General features: G+C 36.8%; 1 protein-coding gene across 2 annotated transcripts in view; it reads right to left on the bottom strand.

Moving 5' to 3' along the window:
• The window catches only part of DCP1A (decapping mRNA 1A), a 38,943-nt gene that overhangs the window by 13,851 nt on the left and 3,509 nt on the right, over positions 1-21,583 (bottom strand). Inside the window, exons 4-6 of one of the 2 annotated variants that reach the window (XM_075052555.1) lie at positions 11,723-11,789; positions 5,226-5,364; positions 798-917 (exon numbers count right to left, since the gene is read on the bottom strand). In XM_075052555.1, coding sequence (XP_074908656.1) covers positions 798-917; positions 5,226-5,364; positions 11,723-11,789 — 326 coding nt within the window. The remainder of the gene's footprint in view (positions 1-797; positions 918-5,225; positions 5,365-11,722; positions 11,790-21,583) is intronic. The other variant, XM_075052556.1, reaches the window with a different exon arrangement.

Below are 21,583 nucleotides of genomic sequence, written 5' to 3'. Positions count from 1 at the left end.
ATACTGTCAAAAAGTTCTTAACACAGGGGAAAAAAAAGACCCCAAACAACAGTCCTCTTCTGCCCCCAACAGAAAAACCCAAAACACTGAAGCAAACCAACAGAAAACCACATACACTTTTTCCACAATCTAAATATGAAGGAATCAGCCAAGCTGACTGGTATCATTACCAAATAGTCATACAAGCAGAGGTTCAATGCAAGCTTCAGAAGTGTGGTAGAAGATAGATAAAACACATTTTCAGTTATGCTAAGGAGAATTCAGTGCTGCCACGACTGAAGCACTTTCCGTTTCTTGTCTAACAATTCACTGTTGGTTTAAGTTAGCAGGACTGTAGCTATTGCTTTGAAGGCAGCACAGATAAACCTTAAGTAAATGCCTGAAACATGAGAAAATAGAGCTTAAGCTCATGTGTCAAAAACTGTAACACAGTATACAGCTAACTGATGCCATATTCAGTCCAATAACGTGGCAGAGGTTATTTTTTCTTGCTTCCTTGCTCTGCAAGTCATCCTGCACATTACCAGAGACTGATTTCTTCCAGAATCCAAGTTAACCCATTTAAACATACTTGGATATTCACAGTAGTGTGGCCATAGCTTCGTATTTTTAAATGCCAAGTCAAAAGACAGAATTTAGGATCCTAAAAGTCTTCAAACCCATTAGTTTATTCAAAATGGTAATACGTTCAGCAGACAACGCTGCAGGCATTCTAAGAAAAGAATATTTTGGTACCAAACCAAAGTACTAAATGGAAAAAAAAAGGAGCACCTTATCTAGGTTTGGATGAAACATACCTGCTCCTGCACTTGTAATGAAGTTTTTTGTTCGGAAGGCTCTGTGCTTTCTGGCTTTGGAGGATTTGCATTTTGTTGCATTCCAGAACTTGATATAACACTTAAGTCACTGACCTGATTCTAAAAGAAGAAAGAACAACAACAACAAAAAAGTAACACAAATACATGAGTTTTAAGTCTACATTTATCCACTACTACAATCCTGTTTACATGGCACTTTGAAATACAGACAGCGTACAGAGTAGTGATTTTTCTAAGACACTGAAATTCACAAATTTTAGGAAGTAAAAAGCATACCAAGACATCCACCATCTGCTATGTATTCATAAAGCTTTTACTCTATTAAAGAAAAAAAAAAGACAACAGCTCACTTCATACTTTTTTCACTAAGAAAAAAGAAAAAGGCAGGCTTTTCACATCCTTTATCTACATTAGCCACTAATAAGGAAGTTTGCTATACTTCATTAAATCAAGAACCCAAACTAGAAACAACTTAGAGAAAAAAATCCTGTCAGAAATCATTCTATGTGGCTGGCAAGAGAGCTTGTCACTGACTTACTTCCACCAGATTTAATTAACCATGTACATGTATTTTCAGAAGGTGTTAATCTGGTTCTCTGTGAACAAGGCAGGAAACAGACAAGAGTTGCATTATAACAGACAGTATGTTTATAGATCAAGTTGACTTTTATCTTTAATAAATAAATACATAAACGAAAATAGAAATTGTATTATAGTTTAAATCACCAGTGGAAAAACCCAAACTGTACAACAGTGTAGCTTTCAATAGGTAAACTACACCTTGTGCATATGATATAGCTACATATTAGTACAACACATGATGACTGCTCTGGTGACTTACCCACAGCAGCAAAATACGGGTTAAACTTTTTAGCAACAAGCTAAAAAGCAATCTGAACTTTATTATTCTTTTGTCTTCAATTTCTAATTGAAAGAAATAAATACAAAATCAAGACTTTATATTGTGATTTAGGGACAGAGGCGAGAAGCAACTTCTCCCATCTTTCTGAGTTTTAGCCACTAACTTGAAGGTCAAAGCTCTTTATGCCTGAAATGCTAGATGCCTTGTGGTTACAAAAAAATGATACAAAGCATAGTTTTCTTTTCACTAGAGGATGAACTGCACTATGTTTCCATGCTCATGCTGAAACACACACACACACAAACCACCACACTATAAAAAGCATCCATTCACTTCATTAAAAAAAAAAAAAAAATCTCAGAATTCATTCATTTTCACATATGGACTTGATGTAGCGAGTACTTGAAGGATTAAGCTGATTTAGAATCCTAGATTAAATCACTCAGACCTTCATAAATCTCTTTTTCACTCTCTCTGCCCCCTTCTCATGCTGACACTCCGCCAATCTCATGTGGGCTGCACACAAGGATTACTGTATGATCCATCTGGAATGTACCAGGAAGATAAGTACTTTCTGCTCCAAAATACAAATTCATGTGTAATTACTGAGTGCCATAAAATAATATATAAAAAAAATTAAGACAGGAAAGATCTCTCAAGAAGCCATCTTCAAAACAAGTTGGTTACCTAATCACGTTAACATCGACATAACTTGGCTACAAGGAGTTCCAAAATTAACGTGCCAGAGGTTTGTTGCTAAAGCTGAGATGGTCAACAGAACATTCTCCAAAGAGGTTAGCTTGAAACATGACCAACATTGCTCAACTCTGTTTATCTCGCAACTTCTACACAACTACAGTCATAGCAGGCTATGGGATTATGTTCAACAGATTCAATTCACATATACAAAAAGGAAATTAAATAATTATTCTAGTTTCACTAGTGTTCTAAAAGCATTCAAGAAAAACAAACACACACAATGACAACAAATCAAGATCAAGACACAAAGATCCCAATTATATAGTAGCTCTACTGTAGTCCATGCCCTGTGTATTTGCCTGTTGTATTACAGGCACCACAGACATAAACTGTCCACCATAAAAATCTACATACCATTCCCTGTATATCACAGTATTTTACTTGTCTACAAAGCTTCATCCATGATGCTTAGGAACTTTGTTTCTAGCAAAAGCTTCTCAGTACTCTCACATGAAAAAGATCTGAAAATCAGGAGAGAAGCTGGAATATCCTGAGTCATTTTTAAGAGCCATCTGTTAGAAATGTGTATTATCCAATACTGCAAGTACAAAGAGGGAGAAAGGCTTCATCACACCCTAAGAGGGCACTACCAAAACAGTGAGTTCTTGTGGTATGTGTTTTCTTTTTTTGTTTTGCATTTTTTTCCCCAATTTCTTCAAATCCATCTCAATTGATGCAACATTGAAAGATGAGTCATTCAGGTTTTGATGCTTCCTTCTATGTGCTCACAAAAGCTGCTACTTCCACAGTGCTGGCCTTTCTACAAAGACACCGTCTCTCCAGACAGCATTTATTATCAGAGAATCAGATGTAATTTTTTTTTTTTTCAATCTGTATTTAAAGCGTTCAAAAAACACATCACTGATTTTCAGAAACTAGTAGCTAGCCTGGGTCAAATACATTATATGGTTTGTCACATTCACTTGCCCTCAATCTACATCAGAAAGTGACAAGTTAAGTTGGCTCATGCAACGCTTAATCCATGTGTTCATTCTTTTCTCCTCATCCCACACTGTACTGTAACAATCAGGTATGCTATAAAGATTCAACTCCCAAGTACTCAACTCTGTGGTGACCTAATGCATAAGCAACTTCTGGAAGGAATCAAGCATTCCACTAATGTGGTAACTCTTCTCCCACCAGTACGGTGACAAAAACCATACCACAGCTCTGCAATGTTATACTCACACATTACTTCACTATTGCACGTTCTTGTATTATTGTACTTCCGGAGAGGCATGTTCAGGGTCTTTGTTTCTTTTTTTGGATCTCCCACATATTACCCTTATATTTGCCCTGCAGGTATGAATTTGGTCCTCAGGACTATATAAAGTAATTCTTTCCCAAGAGAAGTAATATTCTCCTTCATTAGGTAAACCTGTGAATTTAGCACTGGCAAAAGATACCAGACTCACCCTTCTGAAATCAATTAATTTATTAAAAGGATAGACACACAGTAGACAGGACAGAAGTAGTAAACTAGGAAACAGAAGGATAAGGCAACAGTATTGTTATACTTAGTCTACAGCTATTAAAAATATGCTTCATAGAGTCTACAAATGTACTGAATTACTAAATCTCTAATACCACAAGACTTATTTTGAGACTAAGAGACAGACACTCTTGGGTACAATTTTTATTTGCTATTCCCAGAGACAAAATTTTCTCACAGCAGTAGAAATTGTTGTAAAACGGGTCTATCAAGCTATATTTCAAGTTGGATCACACAATCGGGATTCAACCTATCTTGCCTGAAATCAGAGACTGCTTCCTAGTACAGGAAGGGAACAAGACAGATACTTGAGGGAGGGGAACAAGACATCAGTCAGAAAACAAGGGTACTGAAACAATGGCAGAGAATGCCTACTCTAACATATTAGCTGTGTTTTGTTTAAAAAAACTAGTTTCCAGATAGGCTTTCTTAAAAATGAAGAATAATTAAAAAGTAGGCAAAGAGTTGCCCACTAAGGTAGTAATTACAGAAATAAAACATGAATTCATGCACTATGCAAATGCCATGCTGGTTTAAAATATGAATTTTTCCCCACATTACCCCTTCTCTCTAAGTCGTTGTACACCTGTGCTCATATCACAGACATGGGATAGTTCACAAAGTTTCTGGGCTTCTGTTATATTATTCAACATGTCAAAGTATTTTATTGTGCAGCTCAGTGAATGTTCTTATGACATGAATGACAGGAAGTCTCCTCCAGTGACTTTCAGAACAGACAAAAAAAACTGAAAAACCAAAGTGTCAGCCATTATAAGGAGTATTGACAATAACAGAACTTCAAGATCACAAAACCAGACATGTTCAGTGGTACATTCTACAGTGTTACATATATACCTCTTTGTTCATTTCTCCTTTGACAATGGTCTTACAGAACAAGACACTAGATGAGTACTGAGATTAAGCAGTCCATGCAGCTGTTTTTAGAAAAATGTTTTGTTGTGCCTGCATCTCCAGGTATCTGTTCTTAAATTGTATTTTTTTTCCCCACCAGAAGGTAGTAATTCAAACATAAGAATATATAGGCCCATTAAACTATGGATCACGTGAACTAGTTTGCAATCTTGGGTTACAGTGTATTGCACAGGACAGTTTAGTATATAAGAAGTACTCTCTACCATCTCTCTCAGAAATCATAGGGCATGCTCCTTCAGTGGACTCCATATGATGTCCTAAGCCCCTTATTCAGAAGTAGAAGTCATGTTTTTGTTTGTTCGTAAGATTAGGAAAAAAAAATTAAAGAAGAAGAAGAAGAAAAAAAAAGATATTTCCTTACTCGTTCATATTCATCCTTGGCTTTACTAAGCATTTCAAGGATGTCAATGGGCCTGTTTTCATTGCAGCCATTGGTTCTGCTGGGACTTTTTCTGTCCTGGGAAACTTGCTGCGATCTCTGAGCTTCTTGTTCTACCACTCTACAACAGGAAAGGAGAAACAGGATTTTAAAATTTTATCTGGAGTTAACATCTTGCAAGAAGCAGTAAAGAGAAGTGTACTCCCAGCGTATTACCACATTTTGCTCCGCCTAAGTAAAAACCTAACACATAGTTGACCAAAGTTACACAAGTTTTCATTCGCTACAAGGTTTATACAAGTCAAATGTCAAATAGTCTGTATGATTTATCTCCAATGCAGACAGCACTGGTCTGTCTCTCACAAAGTTTGCCTACAGTAAACACTACTTCTGTAAAGCTGTCATATTTAGATATTTTTACAATAAAATATATGGACATTCAAGCATGCGTTATACAAAGAGCACATGTATTATACCACAGACAGTAAAATACATTTTTTACTCTTTACTTCCTAACATGCATTTTTTCCATATTTAGTCAAAGCAAGTGATGGTATTCAACAAAATCAATTACAAAACAGTTCTAATTTAGGATGAGGCCTACCATTACACCACAAAACAAAGACAGTGGGAAAGAAGAGAGCTGGCTCGCACCACGTCTCTGAAGTCAGTCTGCAAGGAGGCTTAGAGCAAGTTACCCCTTACTCCCCCACTTCAGGCTCTGGAAAGAAGGGCAAACCATTTTCTTCTCTAGCTGCTCTGTAGTCATTCCAACTAGCTGCAGGTCTACAACACATCTTTTTCTCTGGACTTCGGTGCCTGCAGTTCATTCACCACTTCTACTCCACCCCTACCTGCCTCAAGTATCAAAAAACTTCAGTTTAAAAGATGGTTAAGATATGAAAGATGATGTGTACCTGGTATGTTTCATTAATAGAAGTAAAAGGCAGCATATACTTCTAATCCATATGCAGTTCACAAGATATACATGGCTGTGCAATGCGCTAAAGCTTATCCTCTTGAAATAAACACACACCAGCCTGTAATCCCTTCTTTTTTAAGCCTGCATTAATCAAATATGTTAAGAAAAAACAAGCCCTGTAAACAGGGCAGAGCTCTGGAGCTGGCATGTCACTTGAGAACTCTCATGCTGTGGAACTGATGGCTGATGGGGGAGCCAAGAGGTGCCATCATAATAATCACAGAAAGCGTCAATCATGCCAGCCTCCAGTTTCTTCGGGTCAGTTAAGATTCAGGACAAATTCTAGATTTTATAGACTGTAGAGTAATTTGATATTTATATCCACTTCTATGTTGCCATTTCTGAGGAAAATAGTAGTTCAAAGTCCTGGAAGTTTCTTCCCAATGTTCTAGCAACCAGGCCTCTACTTCACTAGAGTTTAGCTGCATTTATTTGAAGAAAGGTTAGATTTAGCTTTTAACAGTTCAATATTACTTTCAAAATTACTTTGAAAATTTTTAATCATACAAGCTGCTTATTTAACCAGCTTCTCATTATTAGTACAGCTTTCTCTGTAAGCAAACATTCACCTGCAAACATAACTCAGAATAGCCAATCTACACTCTGTCTGATAATTTCTAAGAATTGCAGCATGTGCTCCTTTGGATGAAGCGGTTCAATACTGTACAAATGTTTCTATGGTGACACCCTGAGAGAACATTTTGTTCTAGCACCCCACGCGGTCATGCAGTCCTGACTTAGGACCTGTCTAAACTCAACTGCAAAACTAGGGTTCAGAAAGGGCAAGGTAAAAGAACCAGAATACTTTGCTGAGATTTTAAGTGTCAGCATAATTGTATCAGAAAAAATAAATACTTCAGTTAAAGGGAAAATTCTGGACAACTGAACTCATGCATGTGCTGCCTGATAGGTGAAGCAGAGGCTTCAGTCTTGAGACACTCCTGCTCTTAACTAGTTGGTCCAGAAGGTTTCAGTAAAACGTCTTCCCATTAAAATGGTACTAATTGGTCTCACAGCAAAACATCTTCAAGGAGTATATCCATTTCACAGAAGTGTCTCACAAAGATTTCTGAAAAACATTTCATAATATTTTTCTATCGTCCATTATGAAGTGTTTATTACCCTTATTAAAGTTTAATTTTTTTTTAAGAGAATAACAAATTATATTCTCATGTAGAAAACTGTCTAATAGCTCTTCCTCAATCTTCTTTCTCGTGCAGCTTACATTCAGATGATGATGGGGTAAATGTGAAACCGTACACCCCCAAAACTCTGAGATACTCTCCCACTTCTACCTTCCTGCCTGTATCTCAGAACCCAGTTTGGGTCTGACTGTTGAAAGAGGGTGAAACAAGCTTATAAACTAACCTAAAAATAAGAAAACCCTACAAATTCACATGTCAGAATGCAATAGTTTAACGGAGTTGAAAAACCCTAGTTTCTGTCCTACTTCTTCTAGAAAGCTCATCCCTCAAACAATCATCTTGACTTAACTTGACCCAAATTAATTCCTTCTAAAGTCAGGAGTTTGATGACTCCCATAAATTTTTTTCATTTCAGAAAATTCTAGAATTCTTAAAAAAAAAAAAAAAAAAAAAGAAGAGTTCTGTAAATTGAATACCTTTGCTGGGGAAAAAAGTCAACTAATACAAATCTGTACACTAAGCATGATCTGTATGCAATCCAGGATTAAATCTTTTTTTAAGCAAGGCCTGCTGTTTCTTTCCATTATATCAGATAGTGGAAGAGGCACACATTCCTTCAGGGACACAGTAGCTGCTGTGACAGTTTGCTTAAGAACATCTGCAGTTAGAGCACTGAAAACATACCTGGCACAACCTCACAGAAGGGGGGAGAGGGGGCAGGCAGGGGGACAGAGGGAGGGAGAGAAAGAGAGAATGTGAGAAGTGAAGTCTGTGATTACAAAGCCTACAAACACTAATTTACTTTTCTTTTGAAAGATAAGCCACCAAAATATAAATGGACAGCCTGCAATCTTGTTAACTCAGTCTGGCACAATAAGGTCAAGTCAAACAGCAGGAAAGAGAACGCAAATCTCCTTGAAACCTTTTATGGTTATGTTTTTGAAGCTCTGAGGTACTACAAAGGCAGTACTCTTCCCTATCAGTGATAAAAAAAACCCCAACCACCTAAACAAAAGGGTACAAATCCAAATTTCCACCAAAGACAAAGACAAAAAACTGTGGAACAAAATTAATATTCTTGGAAGACAATGTAAATATTTATTTCAAAATATACTGAACTAAGCCTGATGAAGCCTGCTACCATGTGCTGAAATGTGGCTTTCCTTCTCTAGGATTCTATTTTATTTTATTTTTTTCAATTAAAGAGTATATTTTAAGTTGTCTTAAATACATCTTTTATCCCAGGATGGAAGCGTTCCTGCAGTTTCAGCCTCCTTTGTATAGAAAAGCACACAGAAGTATCAGCTTTTTTACTTTTCTTCTGACTGCCTTCTACCCATTTTGAGTGAGAGAAAGCTTGATGTTTGTGGAAACAGATGTCGGTAAAATACTATCAATCCGCTTTTCATCAAGTTTGTAACAGCAGCCTCACAAGTGCAGCTTTTCCATCCTGAAGCAATGTGCAACTAGAATGCCTTCATTTCATTTTCCCTAATATGAATCTTTAGATACTCAGAAGCTATAAAGCATGTGGTACCAAATGAAGTGTGATTTCATTCTACACTGCTTTTTCAACAAATACAAATAAATATACTTACACTAAATACCTTTTTCAGTATAGAAATGGCTTCTGTCAATACTTTTGTTACCCCCAAAACAATACCCAATTTTAAAGGAAAGACGAACTACAAGTATTCAGATATTCCATAATCTAATAATGAAGAATGACTTTATGAAAAAAAGCACTCTGATAATGAAAGACTTATTACTAGCAGCACTTAGGCTAACAAAGACCACTTATACCTTTTTTTGACCAAGTTAATGGCAGCAAAGACTGAAAATCATAAAGTGAGGTCCTAGCCAACTCAGCAAAATTAAGCTGTCTGTATTCTGTCAATGTCCAATCAATAAATCTTTTTATGTGCACATTTGATTTCTCTAGATTCACCTGCTTAAGTTTGAAGTAACAAAGCTCAATACATGTTCCCCAAAGTCTGCTTGATACATTAACTAATTTCAGTTTCAAAGATAGTTTAATCCACAACCATTCCAACACCTACCATAAAATATTCCAACACTTAAGAAATACATTTCAGCTTTTTGACTTTCCAAAATAATATGTAATGTCAGAAGCTTTCTAGGGTGCTGAGATGCTACAGTCACAAGAGTGTGTGAGTACGTGCACCATAAACAGAGGTGAAGCAATAATGCCCGCTTTGACACTTCTGCCTCTGTGTGTTAATAAAGCTGCAATATAGGCATCAGGGACCCAAGAAAAGGCAGGCTACAGTAGTTTACAAAGGAGATTACTATAAAGCTTAGATTATTCCAAGACTGACTTTAAATGAACCTGCTGGGTTGCAGTTATTTCCAGAATATTACAGAATCCAGCAACAAGGGTAGACATGCTTTATGGACTGCTGTGCCATGGCTAGACTCATCTGTTACCTGATCACACTTTTAAAGATCCTTGAAGTATCTATAGCCCACGATTTGTGCTGTAGTAACTATACTAGTTTAATACCAAATGAACTCAAGTTTTGCTATAATGACACTTAAAACCGCAGTGTAGCTGTGCATGACAGAATAAGAACATGGCAGAGTTTGAAGGGTTCAGTTCTCTCTCCCACTTCAAACATTATTCATGGTTTTAAATTAAAAGGTGCATTAAAAAAACAGAAAGCCATGCTTTTCTCATGCTCTGTTTATAAAGCAGAGAAGCAATAGACATTTTGTTACTTGTTTTGCTAACAATTTCTGAAAGTCACTTTCACACAATTGTTTTCCATTAACCCTTATAATTAATCCTTACATTTGGACAAGTCAAATAACAGCAAAAAATCCAACATGGCTCGGAAGGAAAAAAAAAAAGTGGGAAACAGGAACTGTATAGGGTTATCAGGATGAAAGAAAAAAAAAAATTTAGAAAGAGATCTTGATGGCAAAGTCTGTCATTTGTGTTGTCTTACATTGCTTCTGCAGGGAAAAGCCAAAATAACCCAAAGGAAAAACCCCAGACCAAGAAATTAGAATTCAGCTTAAAATGTCTACACTATGACTAGTTTCCATATAATTAAATTTTGCCAGTCTTCAAGATGACCTGACTTGCAAGACATGACATGTTGATTAAGGCAAGCAATAGAAAAGAAAGTTCAGGAAAGTAGTGTGATAGCGAAGAAAAGCAAAGCAGGGAACACGGGATGAGAAGATACCCTGTGCAGTACATCTGCATTTTGCAATTTTGCATTTTTGCTAGTGTCACTACCCTGTCACGTAATTAAAGCTCCTTCCTTTCATAAGGACATTGGAGATTTGCTTAAGTTAATTCTCATCCTTTTCTACTAGTAAAAAGTCTTGGCTTAATCTGCAAGGCATCTCACTTGAAGGACCAGACAGGTGCAAGAATACCCTCCAATCACAACACGTTTTAAAGACTTTATGCCACGCTACCAACTCAACCAGTTCCAGCCTTCTTTGACCTCTGTTGTTCACTCAAACTCCTGTACTCGATCTGAAGCCCTCAGCTGTGGCAATGCAATCATCTACAGTACAGATACACTAACTGCATTGCTACAGTGATAGCAGCTTACACAAACAAACCAACCAACCATGTTATTACAGATTCTTTTAAGGTTTCTTTAAATTGAGATTACTTCAGAATTTCAACTCCATGACATCTCTAGGAGCCTGTCGAACTACAAAGTTAAGAGAAGTGACATGGCAGCCTTATAAACCAACTTTATTTCAAAAGGGGGGAAAAAAAGGAAGAAAAAAATAATCAAACAATCCAGAAATTAGCAACGAAAAGTTCCTATTATTTCATAGTTCTGCTGACTCTCCTAACATCACTTTAATGCTGTAAGATTCCACCTACTTCTCCCACTATTCTCTAATCTCTTTACTTTAGTCAGGAATAATAACTAAGCCTTAAAAAACCCCAAACGAACAAACAAACAAACTCCCCCAAAAAACCACAAACCCGAACAAAACCCAACTCACCACCAACCAAAAAAAAAGTGGCCATCATTTATTTGATTACACTTTCTGCATCAGAGGATCTTTTGCCAACATCCTTATACAAAATAAAATATAAAATAATAAACTGTTCATACTTGCTTTCTTTGGAGAATGCCAACTAATACTTCAGCTGATTTTTTTACCACTTAACTGAAAATTTAAGTACTGTAGTTTTTTAAAAAAAATAATAAATTGATTAAAAAACTTGTACCAGCAAGAACGTTCTATTTTTCTATTTAAGGAGAGTGAGAAAAAAAAGCCAAACATATTTAATAGGTTCAATTTTTTTTTCTGTATTGCATAAAAGAATTACAGAATAAGACCACAGTACTTACTTAGCCATGAGTTTTGCTATTCGATGACAGTCATTCTTGTCATAAAACCAGATACTGTAAATTGACACTTGAAAATAAGAAAAAAAAAAGGCAAGCGTAAGACAAAGGTTAAAATAATCAAGTCAATAGGAATAAAGCAAAAACCCAGCAGCTCATTAAATCTGCAACATATGAATTACCATCAATTTCCACTCAAATATTCTGTGACCGACTTCTGTTTATAAAGTAATCAGAAATAGCACATGTGCAAACACAAATACAACTTCAGTCAGATTAAATGCAAGAACTACAAAATGCTGATCCTGTTTATAAATAGAAGTGGCAGAAAAATAAAGTTTAACTACCAGATGCCGCCTTACTACAGTTGCAACCTTCTGTTTTGAATTACTGACTGTACCATTTAAACTAGGCTAAAGAATATCTTTTTTTTTTTTAAACACTCATTTTTAAATTTGTCAATTTTTGAAGCTCAACAAAAATATTAAAGTTTGAATTACAGCATAGCAGTTCAATCAGACGCTCTCCGGAAGGTTCCCTCTCCAAATTATTTTTTTAAAAAGAGATGTAATTTTATAGGAAGGAAGCAATACGAAAGCTCCAATCACACCATCACATTCATGGAGCAGCTTAAAACTAGATTCATACTGAACCCTACTCTTTGACGGTATCAAGGACAAAGCAATGAGTGCAAAAGGGTTCCAGCTCAGCAAGACACTAAGCCCTATTCTGGCTTTCAGAATAAGTAAAATTCCACTGAAAGTTGCCAGAGTTGGAGCCTGATCACGGAGCTGAAGGATATTCCATCAGAGGGAGTAACTTTGTCAGTAGTACCAGGTACTATTTCTTCATCAGCAATCCCACTTCAAAGAAGCCATTTTTACCCACACACGTACTCATCTCACTGTCCCCACAGTTGTGCCAAGACAACAGATCTGCAGAACTCTTTTCAGAACTGTATTTAATCAAACCCACAAAGCAGGTTATTTTAAATCTTGGTTCACCTATGAAGTTTGTCAATGCTTAGTGTGCAAGTACATCAAAGGCAACTGGACACTTTGCATGTTACCATTAACGTATTTTCATTTCTGAAAAAGACACTTTTAGCATTTTAAAACTCATCTTTATACCGCAGTTCATGCCAATGTTTATGAAGTTGAAATCACTAGCCAATTATAAAAATATGACTTAAAGTGAAGGAAAGTAACGTTTAAAAAAACAAACAACCCAACACACAAAACCCCACAACCTTTTCCAGCCAGATGTAGATTTTTATTTCAAAGTGAAATCTTCCCCCCACTTTTTTCCTTCCTCAAAACACTCAAAAACTTCAACCAAAGCCTACTCAAAACGATTTCAAGCCACAGCAAAGAGGCACTTATTTACCAAACTTTTTTCTAGACCTTCCAGTTATCTTAGACTTACTGTGTTTGACCAAAACCCTCAAAAAGCCATGCCCACAATTCATTTCTATAACAATATCCTAAGACAAACTGAAGTTCTACTTTGCTTTTTTTTAAATTTTATTAAACAACAACTATATTCATTTGGGTGTTTGTTTCTTTAGAAGTCACAGCTTAAGTAGACAACAAAGCTTTTCAAGTCATAAACAAAGAAACACAGCACAATTTAAGGAACTTTCTTCTTACAAAAGATATAAGCCAATTAAAAAAAAGCATTTCATACATGCAGCCAATGCTTATGAAATATTTATTAATATTTACAGTTTAATACAACTGGATTGTCTACTGCATAGAAACCTGAAGATGTTTCCAGTCTGAGCTATTTCTTTAGTCATGTAGCATATTTTAACACTGAAGAAAAGCTCTTTCCCTTCCCTGACTCCATTATCAGACAAACTGCCAAGAGAAGAAAGCTTCTTCAAAAGCATACTTGCTGAAGAAATGAAGATAAGGAACCTATAGTGATATCTTAATGGGACAAATGATAACAGTCACACTCAATTCTGCCAGAAACAGGCCTACACAAGCCCAGAACTAGATCCAAATCTCAGTTTGGTGTACAGAGTATCAGGCTTTTTTCCACTTCATACTACTGGCAAGCAATCATAGGGAGTCACTGCAAAACATTAACAGTATTACAAAGATGTAAAGCAGATTGTGAACAAGTAAACTTGGGCATTAACTTAGATATGGTCCAACAGGCTGGAATGTTTATCTTCCTCTTTTCAAAAGAGGACTCACACTTGTACTATTGGTTCAGCTCCCTTGCCCCAGAATTATGTGTATGTGCGTGTGTGTGTCCCAACTGCATTACTATTTGATGTATTTCTTACATGCATGCAATGTTAGCTGTGAACATCCTTTTATTAGAAACAGAGTTGGTACTTACCAGTTCTTTTCAAATCTGTGATCTTTTTACTACACCCAGCATAAACGTTAGCTGAACGTTCATATATCATACTGCAGTTCTTTTAAGAGTTTGATCTAACAGAAGCCACTAAATCAAGTGACTCATTTTTCCATCAGTTCCAACACTTTCCATCCAGCTTTTTTCTACACTGAATGCTGGGCAGCATCTTTAGTAATCAAGTAGAAGCAGTTTGTAATCACCAGCAGCAATATCTTTCAGTTGGATTCACACTACATTTTGACACACGTGAAGTCATAAGTAACCCATAATACAGACAAATCAGATTTAATAAAATTGAAAGAAGTAATCAGTTATCTTCATCTACATTCTTCTCTGACATATGTCATTTTTATTAGAAACACCAACCCACAATTATTTATCTAAACATATAACACAAATTCTCTCCAAACTTGACTGGATCAATCATTAAAACTTGATTGAAATTGCTGTGGGAATACATTCCCACATTTTGTGGGAACAAAAGCATTATGGAAGTCTTCCTGCTCAAGCCTAACAGCTGGATGACATCAAAAGAAGGTCTTGGTCTCTTCTATATTGTGCTCCCACTGCTTCACGGGGCAGTCAGCTTACTGTTCCAATTGCTGCCCAGTCAGCAGGTCTGAATTAAGAGTGGGGATAGCAAAGTGCCACAGTGAGACAGAAGCCTCACTCTTTGACAGCATAAAGTGAAGTTGCATCCCAAAGCTGTAGTTTCACTTCAGTTCTCATTTTAAGTTAACAGAAAGGAGCAGCATCACCACCCTTACATTCCCACAACTTTGCTGATAACTCATTCTACCCCAATTCACCCCTTTCCCTTATGTCAGCTGGATACATTTTAGTCCAGACCAGTTCCTTGACACTGTCTGCACATCAGCTTCACAAACATGCCATCTAGCACAAGAGAGGGTGCCGAAACAAGAAGCTGGGCGCAGCACAGTAAGGCAAAACTGTTAAAATGTTCATGAAACTCTAGCCTGAGAATGCTATGCCAGAAATGTACATGGGACTCATCAGTACTGCCAGTTTTGGAGATTCCAGACACTGTCACTCTCTTGCCTTAGGCAGTTCAGCCATTTGTGCAGATACAGCTTTATCTCATTCAAAAAGATGATCCATTTAAAAGTTACCTTAACTAGTTGGAAAAGCTGATAGAAGAGAGAGCAAAAGTTTTATTTTACAGTTCCAATTTAGATACTGCTATACAAAATGAGGCAGAACAACTGGGAGTGGAGGACAATAACCTTTCAAACTCTCTCTGGAAGGAAAAGACTCTTATTTTGAAACCCTTCCTGCAAGGTAATCATGGAAATCAACTTAACCCAATCTCACTCCTATAAAGAAAAGCACATACATGCATCATTTGCATATGGTATACGCATCATTTTACACTTCAAATAGAGTTTAAGGCAAAAGCACAGAAAGCAATCTCTCTCAAAGCTCCTATTTCTTCCAGTAGCAAGGTTAGCTGAAATGCCACCTCTCAGCCAATCTGCTCTAATATCTTCTTCACCGAGATTCCTCATTCACTATTCATATTTTCCTCTATTTAAACATTAGCCTGCCACACATTTATAAATAATTAAAATTAATTTTAAAAGTCCCTCCCTTTCTTATTGTTTTGAATAGCTAAGGCCATTTCACAAATACAGTTCACAGCACAATCCCACAAGCAGTTGCACTGGAGTGATTCAGCAGGTGTGTTGTCCCAAAACTTGTGGGATCTTTCACCCAGTGTGCAAGCCAGTAACACAGAGAGTTGAGGTATTAGCTGTTTATTGCTGGTTCTGTGCAGAAAGGGGTGCTGGGAGTATCCCTGCAAAGCTAGCACACCCAGCACAAAGTCATTCATTTATATGTTGTACATCAGCATAATTACCATACTCACTGTTTATCTACTTTTTACTGGTGCCCATAATTCCATATTTTAAAGCTGACTGGGGTATAGTGTCCTCTCCTTCATTAAAAGGTGCAGTGTCTTTTAATTTTACTGCACAAGCTCAGTGGGTGAGGGTCTTCAGGTGGAGGCAGGTATCCTAACTTCTAGAGGTGTGGTCTTCATATTATAATTAGTTAAGTTCACCTTAAGGGCACATTTTAAACTGATACAGGCAGTATGGCCAAGCTTCTTGGGCAACCAGCCCACTAAATTTTATGGTTCCTAGTTTTAGGTCAATTTGTTCTTTCTATTCCATTGTCTTGTCAAGAGTTACTTACCCAAGTGATTTACATTGACTACTTACCTTTAGTTCCCCAAGTTTGTAAAAAATTATGACCATAAAGATTTCAGTATCAGTGGCAAACAGCATCCAAGATCAGGAACACTTTTAATGAACCACCATATGACAAAGTATAGTGTGGAATGAGAGGGATTACTACTTTGCAACACTGAATCAGAGCAGAAAACCTCTTCCACTAGAGTGCCATCTTTGAGGTCAAACAAAATATTTTTAGAACTTCTTAACAGCTTTCAATGATTCCTCCCCCTCAGCTTGCATTGGTTCTTCTGCTATAAAGGTATCAAGAACAGGCTCCTTTCTTATCTCAGACTAAACCACTGGGTTAATGTGCTTGCTGGAGAGCCATTCAGCTTTGGCAATCACAGAGATATGTTATACTTAATGCACTGCCAGCTGGGAACAAAGGTTGTAATGAGAGACTTTCCTTACCAGTAAAGATGCCCTGTTTTGAAACCAGCCAGGAGCTCTTTCAAAAAATTTGAAAAGCCATTTGAAATAACACAACTAATTTTGCTTTTCTGAATATAAGTTTGTTTAATTAATGACAATACAAGAAGCCCTGAAGATAGCGTTTTGTAACTGAGTTCTCCACTTAAACGTATAAACCCCTCCAAAATCTATTTTTGTTTTACTAACTCTTACCCTTAGACAGGAGTAAGAAGCAAGCAAGAAAAAAAACCCCAAACCCAAAAAACCCACACCAAACAAGGACCATTTATTTTAATACCTAAGTTTTATGCTTAGCATCTGTCTTTTCAGCACCATGGAAATCAATCTGCCTGACCTCCCAAGTGAACTAGCTTGGATTAAAAAGCCTTTTAATCAAGACCAACACCAGCGATACAGAGGGAAAGTTATAAACGAGAAAGAAGAATACTTCTTGCAGACTTTAAGAGGTAAGTTGGCCATTGCTTAAAACTTTGACTAATTTTCCTCTATTATTAAGCAAACTGTCAACTTTCAGCTCCAAATTCTCACATTACAGATTGAAAGTACTGAACTTTGAGATTGGACTATTACTACTGTTACTGGCAGAACTGTATGCATTTTTTTAAACAGAGTTTAACACACTTTTCACAAAATACAGACAAGAGGAAACAAGCTTAGGTTCATTAAAAAAATAGGTCAATAGGATTCAGTGCTTCACGAACAAATACTCCAAATACTCTAAAGAATGTGCATGCATCCAGAGGGAAAGTTAGACCAAATCACATGTACCCAGCAACACACAGTCCAGATTAAGCAGTAATAAACAGCACATTAAGTATGAAGTTTAATCTAAAAATTTCTACATTTTAGGAGGAATTCCAAATTTAAAATCTTACCTAAAGTCAAACAATTCTTTTCATTTTGGTAATTTCTTAATTTGTTCACATTTGGAAATACTTGTTTTCTTTAATTCTCTCTAACAATGAAAAGTAGAATATCCTTTTTTCTATTTACCACTGTAACTGGTATAATGCTTCACAGCTTCTTAGTCACACCCTCTTGTCATTTTTGATTTAGGATCTGATGCCTCATGAATAAATGGTGTAAGTTTTCAGGCAGCATTACATACAACTTTTAAAGTAGACATAGCTTTTCTCAAAATTTTGGGTTTAAATATTCTTTTGGGGCTTGAACTGTATTATGTAGCCAGAATGATTTTGAGAAAAAAAAAATCTGAAGTTGGGAAAGACTTCTCCATTAACAGCTAAAATAGTAAAAACGTATTATTCTGGGGTTGGGGGGAAGCACCTCTACATGTCTTGCATCTAACCAGACTAAGAAGTAACAAATTGACCCAAATTCCTTCCATTTCACTCAGTGAACACTACGAATGGTAGATATAAGAAAGGAACTTCTTATAGTATTACTTGGTCTATCCTCCTTCCAGAATACCCATGAAAGACTCCTTCATATCCCACCCTGCAAAAACAGGGGATGACCCCCCCCCCCCTCAAAAAACCCAACCTATGAAAGGTAAGTCAGGCCTCCTTTCCTGTGAGAATAAAATGGCAATTACCTACTCTTGTTCTAAGAGTTTGAAAAAAAAACCCCTTTGTGCAATTGGATAAATTATCTCAGGTCTACAACTTAACAAAAGTAAGTTCTGATATGCAGCAAACTAAAAATTCCATTGTATATTAAAAATAAGTATTTGAACAAATCAAACTATAAAAAGAATGGTAAAACCCACCAAAAATATTATGATCTAGCATGACAGGCAAATCATTCTTAAAGCCTCCAGCCAAGCAAAAATAATGTTTATATACTGTTTGCAAAGTTCCTCACATAACTTCTTAGCGGCTCTGCATAGACTGGAGTACGTCACTTAATACACTCAGAACAGCTTTTATGCTATTTAAGACAGAAATGCCAGAGGTCTGATTTGGTATACATAACAGACTTTGCCCTTATTATCTTCTTAAGTCAAGACAGAATCCCAGAACAAAGTGAAAACGTGAAGTTTATAAAACAGTAGTATCATATTCAGTTATAAAGATTGTTGACATGGAACCTTCCCCAAATACGTGGTGGCACAATTTTGCTTTGATCATCTTCGACTACTTCTACCGTGCCCTGGGGAAGCGTAAGCCATGATTTGTCATTGATCCTGTTACAACCTAAATATACAGGCACAAAATATATTTGTCTTTGCCAAGCAGCAGCATTAAGAAACAGGATTTTAGATTTTTATCAGGTAGTCTGAACCATTCCCCATCTGTAAAAGCTAAGGAAGCCGAATCATCAGTTAATCATTCAGCAATCTTAGCAAGACAACTTAGTCTTAAGAGTTTCTAATGAGCACAGTAGATTTCCTCAAGCAGGATACAAAAAAACCCCAAACCACTACAAGAAACAGGGCTGTTGCCAACACTGCATATAAGAGCTAGTTTTTCCTTGCACAGCCTAGCAGTCCACCCTCTTTCAGTCATTAAAGGATCTCAGAAGAACTTCACATTAAGCCATTAGAGATACACCACTTTATGCCCTTCGACATCCACATTACATTAACCACTGGCTTAAAACTCCTATTTGAATTAGTCCCCAAAATGCAAAGGTTTTTCATGCCAGCAGGCAGCTGAGCAGAAGTGGATACCCTTCTGCATGAAAAGAACTTGGACAAGAATCCCCTAATCTACCCACACAAACATGTTGAAATTTGTCTGCAAATCCAAATGAATCCTGAAGGTTTTTTTGGTTTTTGTTTTTGGTTTTTTTTTTTTTTTTAAAGTTTCACAAATACTATGCAGATAGAGGCAAACAGCTTTAACACTAAACATTTCAATCATATAATTTGGTTTTTTCTAACTAATTCAGGGGACAAAATTCAGAAAATTTGGGAAACTGCATGTAAGGAAGACAATCCAAAACACAACTAAATGCAAAATGTCAGGGTAGTTAATGATGCTGAAATTGTAAGAAATAAAAAGCTTAGATGCTGTTTTCTATGCTTTTAAGCTGGTATTTGAACAAAGTGAACACTAGCAGAATCCACAAAAACTCATCTGCTGTTTATTTGTGGCACTTGGGGAAATAACTAATTACATACTAACTACATTAAACATTTTCAATTTGCAATCAGTGTAGACTGTTTCTGGACATGCTACCATCCTCTTCCAGGAGACGGGACACAGCGACAAAATAAAGGACAGTTTCCGACCAAAGTCTTTTAAAATGACAATGGGAAAAATACAAGAGGAAAAAAACCCCAACTCTTGATTACTTCAGAATGCAATTATTTCCCATATCCAGTCTATAGTATTTTCCTTGCTCACCTTTGTATGACTTTCTTCCTTCCTCGTACTTTTCTATGTCTTCTCTATCCTAACTCCCATGAGCCTCCCACAGATCTTACAAAATAGTGTCCCATAGGAAAAGGAGAGCTTTCATCAATGAAAGGCATATAATTAGCTTTAGAGGTTTCTAATGAACTCACACACAGCGTACCTTCTCTGATTGCTTCTGTTAAGTGATCCTCTAGTCACTCCCACTAGCATACACCATGGTAATTCCACAGCAGCTCCTGCTTCCTGATACCATCAGCAGTTCCAACAAATAAATGAATCAACTTCCTGCTTCCCCTATGTCACCAATCCCACAATTGCAATTGTTTTCCCTACTGCCGCCTCGTCGGCCATCCTAACCCTACCACCATCATCTACAGCTCCTCTTCCTTCCAAACCAAGCAACCTGCTTAAACATCCAACTCAATGCAATATTTTTTCCCCTCTCCCAATTTCTTGCCAGTCATTTACTTCCCTAATCTCCTAGGATTTTCAATTTACTGAGAAGTTTTGACCTTTTCCTCTTGATGACACTTACAGAAGGAGGATTGCTAAGACTATTAAACAGAGGAGACCACCTACCTTAAGCTGTTCTTTGTCATTGTAATGGAATCTTATCCTACTCCCCACAGATCCTAGAGGCTTTCCAAGGGGGAAACAGGAAGGGATTAACATTTGACTGTTCTTCTAGGTACACTGAAGCCTAGTCAAAGCAGTGTTCCTATCTGTAATTCAAGGGGACGTTCCAAAGGAAGATGACATTGTGTTGAGGTAGGACTGCACCCAGACAGCGTACAGGTTCTCCAAGTAATTCAGTAAGGGGAACCTGTCACTAGACAGCAGCAAACTAGTTTCAAGAAATTTGGCTATAAAAGAGGACATGAAATGATACCTTTGTATCAGGAGAACCCTCTGCTCTGTGGGGTGCCTTTTATTTATCTACTTAACCTAATGTGAATTTCATATATGCATATACTCCATCTTCCTCTCTTAAAAGACTAAGTAATTTATACTTTGAGCTCTTTGGAGTAACAGGACTTTTAACGTGTACCTAATTGGAACACTTTACACCAGGACTCTGAAGCTCGACTGATGACCCAAACCACTACCAGAATTCAAAGAGTAGCAGGAAGATACTGACTACTATTTTACCACTTACCTGTGCAACAACTATCCCAACACCCAGACTTGCTGGAGTCTAGACTCCAGGAAATTTAGTATAGACATCTGTCTCCTGAGTCCAAAAACCTACTGTGGAGAAAGAAACCTTCAACCTAGAGCTGAGCAATGTTCTCAACTTCCTCAAGCAGATACTGATTAATATTTAATTTTTCGCTTGCAAAAGAGGAAGCCCTTAGAACTGTTCTTGGTGTTACATACTTTCAAAATCTATCAATCTTCATTATTCTTTCATCATTTTTTATTAATGTTATAGCACTGTATATATGTTTAGATTAAACCTATCAGTTCATTAATTAAAA

Source organism: Buteo buteo, chromosome 21 (assembly GCF_964188355.1).
Source record: "Buteo buteo chromosome 21, bButBut1.hap1.1, whole genome shotgun sequence".
NCBI lineage: Eukaryota > Metazoa > Chordata > Aves > Accipitriformes > Accipitridae > Buteo > Buteo buteo.
Note: the sequence above shows the minus strand (reverse complement) of the source record. Positions and strands in the feature narration are given on the sequence as shown.